Below are 6,099 nucleotides of genomic sequence, written 5' to 3'. Positions count from 1 at the left end.
CACTGCACACACATATATTATGTAAACAAAAACTTTTATTTTGGATGTGATTAATCGCGATAAATCGTTTGACAACACTAATTTAAACCTTTTTTTTACTACCACTCTTAAGTAACATTTAAATATAATATATTATAAGGATTTATATGTGGAATAATTGGTGCACCTTTTATGAAGCCTGTATAAAGGTATTCATAATATCTCATAATAGCCTACACTTTGTAATGCATTGTGTGTTTTCATAAATAATTGAATCCGGAGATTATGGATACATCTTTACTATAATGACTGTACAGTTAAGACTATAATGTAAGTTCATATTTAAATATAGTGTTTTTAATGTATTCCTTAAAGGTAACTAACAGGTACCGTAAATAGTTAGCCTATCATTGGTTAATTAAAAATACTTTGTGTTTTATAGTAGCCTACATAGCTTTATAGAACGTGTTGCCCAGTATTTCCCTGTTGTTCTGCTGTTTAGCAAAACTTGCCTTTTCGTGATGTCTTAAATTGCGTAATAAGTTTTATAGCGTTTCAACAGAATAAATATTAGCACACACATCAGTTCAATATGACATATGCTTTAACATGGAAGCAATTTAGCTCCTTGGCTCCGCTGAGTTTCTGAGGGGAGGCGTTGCTGCTCACGCGTGAGCTTCAGCAAGCACTGACACGCACAGTGGTGCGACACTGGCGCGGGGCGACGCGGGACTCCGGGAAACCGTCGCTCACTAGTGTAACAAGGAACGCGTTACCTCTCTGTTTCCATCCCTCGCTGCGAAAACAAACAGAAGTGTGTAGTTTGGAAGAGGACAGATGACCCACTCTGTGGTGTTGTTTACTGTAGAGACTGGGAATGCGTCGCTGCGTCTTGTTGTGAAGGACAGGTCCCAAATGAGGACTTCCTCGCAGGACTGCGTACATTTTTGTCTATAGACATGTAATCATAGAATTCATCTTTTAAACACAAGCAAGGTGCGATGGCCTCTTCGGCTCAGCCCGAGACACGAAAGTTCACGCGCGGGCTGAGTAAGCCGGGCACCGCCGCTGAGTTACGCCAGAGCGTCTCCGAGGTGGTGCGCACTTCTGTGCTGGTGGTGAGTGAAGTTCAACCTTAAAGTCTGCGTTTGATTCAAGTCACACTTTTATTGTATAAGTGCCTTTCTGTTAACAACCTTTGTGATTTATTCACGTAATGACCTATATATGAAATATAGGACAGGGCTATTAACGTGCTCAGATGGGAGTAACTAAAAGACAGGGCATCAGATAAATGTCAGTGAGGGCTCAAACGTGCACCTGCCACCTGTCACATCTCCATCATTGCCACCATCATCTTTTTCAGCCATACCTCTTTGAAAAAAATAGTTTTGCATGAGTGTCTTGTCATTTAATTGGGATTGTATTGGACTGGGGAAAAAATGAAACCATCTTTTGGAAGGATTCTGCTGTGCTTTAAGCTGAAATGAATATAGCAGCATTACTTAACAGTTAACATGTCACCTACATTACTTCATCTCTCAGAACAGGAGAAGGAGTCTCGGGAGTGCTGTATCTTTATCTTATTACCCCTTATGCAAAAAAGGAAAGTTCCATCTGGAACTAATAGCCTACAGGAGCTGTCTGATTCCACCATAATTCAGATGTTGCCTTACTTAAGTAACACTTGAATACACATGAAAGCACCAAACTGAAGTTTGCCATCTATATTTTGTGCCAGGAACACCATTTAAAGATCAAGGAATTTCGTGCACTTATATGAATAGTTAACCCAAAAATTCTGAAAGTTGTTTAATTTACTTTCACACATATCGTTACAAACCCATTTTGCTTTCTTTTCTCTGTGGAGCACAATGTCAATTCTCTTCTTCCATACAATTAAAGCTGAATGGAAAGGTTTAAAAAAGTATATACACATATGCACTACTGCTCAAAATTTGGAGGTTGGTATTTTTTTTTTTTATTCAGCAAGGATGCATCAAATTTAACCAAAATATATTTTTGACTATATAAAGACTTACATTGTTACAAAAATGTCTATTTCAAGTAAATACTATTCTTTTGGACTTTATATTCATCAAAGAATCCTGAGCAATATTTATCATGGCTTCCACAAAAAATGGGCAGCACAACTGTTTTTAACTGTGATAATAATAAGAAATGTCTCTGAAATACCAAATCAGCTTATTAGAATTATTTCTGAAGGATCATATGATGCTGAAGACGAGAAATGACTGCTGCAAACTCAGCTTTGCTATTACAGAAATAAATATAGAAGAGAGCAGACTGGATTCTTCAGGATATATTTGCTTGTGTAGAAGTCATACAGGTTTGGAATGGCATGAGGATGAGTAAACTATATGGCAAAATTTTCAGTTTTTTACGATGAACTATTGCTTTCAAGTGATGTTGAATTGTTTTAGTTTTAGTGGTTGTTCTTGGCCTCTTAATTCACTTTCATACCCTAAAATGTTTTGTTGTACAATCACTGATAAGAATTTAGAGGTTACATGCTTAATCTGTCACCATTATGACTATTAGCAAGGCATAAAACCCAAAGGTTACTTCAGAGCAACTCTTCCTTCATTTAGCGAACTCCCAAGTACTTTAAAATGCTGTTATGTCTACTTCCGCAGTACATAAACTCTCTGTGTAGCCCTGTCCTGCTACTGGAAGGCTCAGTGGCAGTTCCCTAAATTTGTGGGTCGACCCACAAGGTTTTGAATAAGGCCAGTGTTTTTATGTCCAGCTAGTGTTGCCATGGTTACTTATGGTTCAGCGATTAGACTTTGGATTTAGCCTTTTGACATCAATTAAGTTTGGCTATGTGACTTAGTGCTGTACATTTTAATGACATCTTTTATTATCATCCATGTCGAAAGATGGAAAATAAACAGATGGTTTATGAACTGTATGATACACACACACATTCTCAGTTAAGTGTGTTTGTGGTAATGGCTGGTAAGCAGGAATGCTGGGGTCCGCTAATGGAACTTTGGGTCAATGGCTCCTAATTTGTTTTCACATATTTTAGCTCTCAATCAGAAGAACGTACTGTATGTCCTACTTTTCTCTTTCTGGTGTCTCTATGTTCATTTTTCCCTGCTTTCTTGTTCAAGTCATTATTCCTAATATGTCACTCAAACAACTTTAGTGGGGATTCATGGGAAATTAAAAATCCTAAAGGATTAAATCCTGAAGGATTTGTCTCCTCTGATCTTCACAGTTCACTTGATCAAACAGATCTGCACAGAAGGGGCCTGGAAGGGTCTTAATTTGAACCCCCAATGAGCACATTTACACATTATACAGACACAAATGCTTAGCTTTAATAATTTTCATGGATCAATGGCATGTTGCTCATTTTGTTTGTCTTGATCTAAGTTATTCAAAAATACATAAACGTATGTTTCAACAGCTAATTCACCTCTTCTATCTTTTTTATCTCTGTATTCAAATTCATTTTTGGGAGGGTGTGAAGTAAAAAATTTACATACATTTTACATGTACATGTAGATACAACCCTCATGATATAATAATTAAGAAAAAGCCTCATTAAAGAATTAAATTATTGAAAAAAAAACATTCAAAAGTTTGGGGTCTGTTATTTTATATTTTTTTTTAAGAAGTCTCTTATGCTCAACAGGGCTGCAATTAATTGATTAAAAATGTAATTTATTCCTTTGATAGCAAAGCTGAATTTTCAGCATCATTACTCCAGTCTTCAGGGTCACATGATCCTTCAGAAATCATTCTGATTTGGTGCTCAAGAAACATTTTTTTTATCAGTGTTGAAAACAGTTGTACTGCTTACTGTTTTTTTTTGTTTGTTTTTTTTTAAAAACTGTGATACACATTTCTTTTTAAGGATTCTTTGATTTATAAGATTTTTTTTTATAAATATGTACACTGTCAGTCTTGATCAATTTATCGCATCCCTGCTGAATAACATTATCAATTTCTTTTTAAAAATCATACTGAGCCCAAATTTTTGAATGCTGTAGTGTCGTTTGGCTTAATAATTTATTGTTATTTCTTAGTGGAAATAAATATTAAAACTGCTTTACTGCTTATTAATATTTCAAAAACTTTTATCCCTAAATATGATTTGTCTTTATCTTTATCGTGGACACTTATATGACACTGACCGTCCTGCAAACAAACTATAGATTAATTTAAAGCTTCAGAGACTGATGAGTTCTCACAAGCTCATATACACACTTGCTTAAGCTGCTTGTCATAAAAAGCCTGACATTTCCATTCACACAATGACAAATTGCTCCTTTTTTTTCTGTGTACATTTAAACTTGATTAACACTGTGGTTGATGATAGATTGTGTCACCGATCGCTCCTTATTTTCTTTGTTTCCTGTGCCTGTCGTGAGATCAGCTAATTGAGGATAGGTGGCCAGGGGCATGAATGTGCATTTGGATCAATATGAGTGTTACATTTCAATTATTGGCCTACGTCCTCCCCCAACACATGCTTCAGTAAGCTAGTGCAGTTCATTCACAGTGGCAAAAACACAGCTGTCCATGTCTGTTTCTTTCATGATGTTTGTGTATGTGTATGCATCTGTGTGCTGTAACACATATCAAAGGGCCTGCCCGTGGTGTCCGTTACCCTCCCAGATGGACTGCTACTGGCCCTGCTTGTGGACAGCATACGTTAGATTGAACTCTCACTATTACAGATCAAGTTACTGAATAAACATTAATAGGGGAGGAAATTGTAATGTAATTGTCACCAAAAGCACTGTATCATATTTTGTATTTTATTTAGAATCTGTACTGTAGTCCATGGAATTCAGTGTGAACTGTAACAGTGTTAAAGAAGTTTGGAATACTTTTCGCTTGATGTTTTATTGAGAATTCTAATTCTAAATGTGTGTAAAATGTAGTTGCCTGGCCTCATTAATGCATTGGTTTTTATTTGATTGCTGTGTGTGTGTGTAGGGAGCAGGTGAGGCCTGCTGACTGGATATCCACTACCATTTATTATGGATGAGAGCAGATTGGGTGTCTGTTCTATTTTTAAACGCTCTTTGTCCTGTGGGCTTGTTAAAGGACACTGAGAATCCAGCGATCACGTGATCTACACATTGCCGGGATGGTGTGAATGCTGAGTGATGAGAGGCTTGATGACATCTTTAGTCACTGTCCTGGAATGAAATAAGTTTATAAAAAAACACTTTTGTTTGTTTTGTGATGTAACATTTGATTCTGACTGCTTATGTTTAAACCAATAGTTTGGTCACGCTTTATTTTAAGGTCTAGTTCTCGCTATTAACAAACCATTTAACAAACTCAATAAACTCCTAATTTGCTGCTGCTTATTAATAGTTAGTAATTTAGTAAATTTAGTGGATAGGATTAGGGATGTATGCAGAATATGTGCTTTAGAAGTACTAATAAACAGCCAATATGTTAATATCAAGGCGTGCTAATAAGCAACTAGTTAATAGTGAGAATTGGTCCCTATACTAAAGTGTTTACCAATAGTTCACACAAAAATGTATATTGTCATCATTTGCTTACCATCATGTCATTCCGAACTCATGTAGCCTATTCTTACATGAAACACAAAAGAAGACTTACACAATAACAGTAAATCTAGATGGATGCTGTCAAATTTCAATAATTGCAAAGTACTGTAGCTACATAAAAGTATCATTATTTAAGCCACTTAGTCACTTTGTGGGAGGAACACACCAATAGTTAAGCCATTAAGTTAAATGAAAATCAGCCATTGTTTTCAAATTTGATTTGAGATCAGTGATGCTGAACACTGTTGTTGAGTTAGTATGTTATAACAATTCGCAATCCAAATTTTAAGTTTCAGTAACTTCAAATGTGGTACAGCATCAGGGTTAAAAACAAGATATTGTGGCCATAATTGTTTTTTTTTTTATTATTATTTGTTCTCTTTTTAATCAGTTGTAGTGATTTAATTAACTACTTAAATAATTTTTTTAGGTTTACCTAAATTGCAAAAGGAAACAAACTATGACTGTGGACATAACTGGACTGTAATTTGGAAATGTTTATTCAGGATAGTTTTTTAAATTAAAAATAAAAGAGAAAAATTAAAGTAAAATC

General features: G+C 35.5%; 1 protein-coding gene across 3 annotated transcripts in view; it reads left to right on the top strand.

Moving 5' to 3' along the window:
- The first annotated feature begins 667 nt into the window (after positions 1-667).
- The window catches only part of LOC109087499 (dedicator of cytokinesis protein 9-like), a 78,750-nt gene continuing 73,318 nt past the window's right edge, over positions 668-6,099 (top strand). For all 3 annotated transcript variants that reach the window (XM_042725560.1, XM_042725559.1, XM_042725558.1), the window contains exon 1: positions 668-1,097. In XM_042725560.1, the coding sequence (XP_042581494.1) occupies positions 981-1,097 (117 nt within the window). In that variant the 5' untranslated portion in view covers positions 668-980. The remainder of the gene's footprint in view (positions 1,098-6,099) is intronic.

Source organism: Cyprinus carpio, chromosome B6 (assembly GCF_018340385.1).
Source record: "Cyprinus carpio isolate SPL01 chromosome B6, ASM1834038v1, whole genome shotgun sequence".
In the NCBI taxonomy this organism is placed as follows: domain Eukaryota; kingdom Metazoa; phylum Chordata; class Actinopteri; order Cypriniformes; family Cyprinidae; genus Cyprinus; species Cyprinus carpio.
This window is presented reverse-complemented; position numbering and strand designations above follow the sequence as displayed.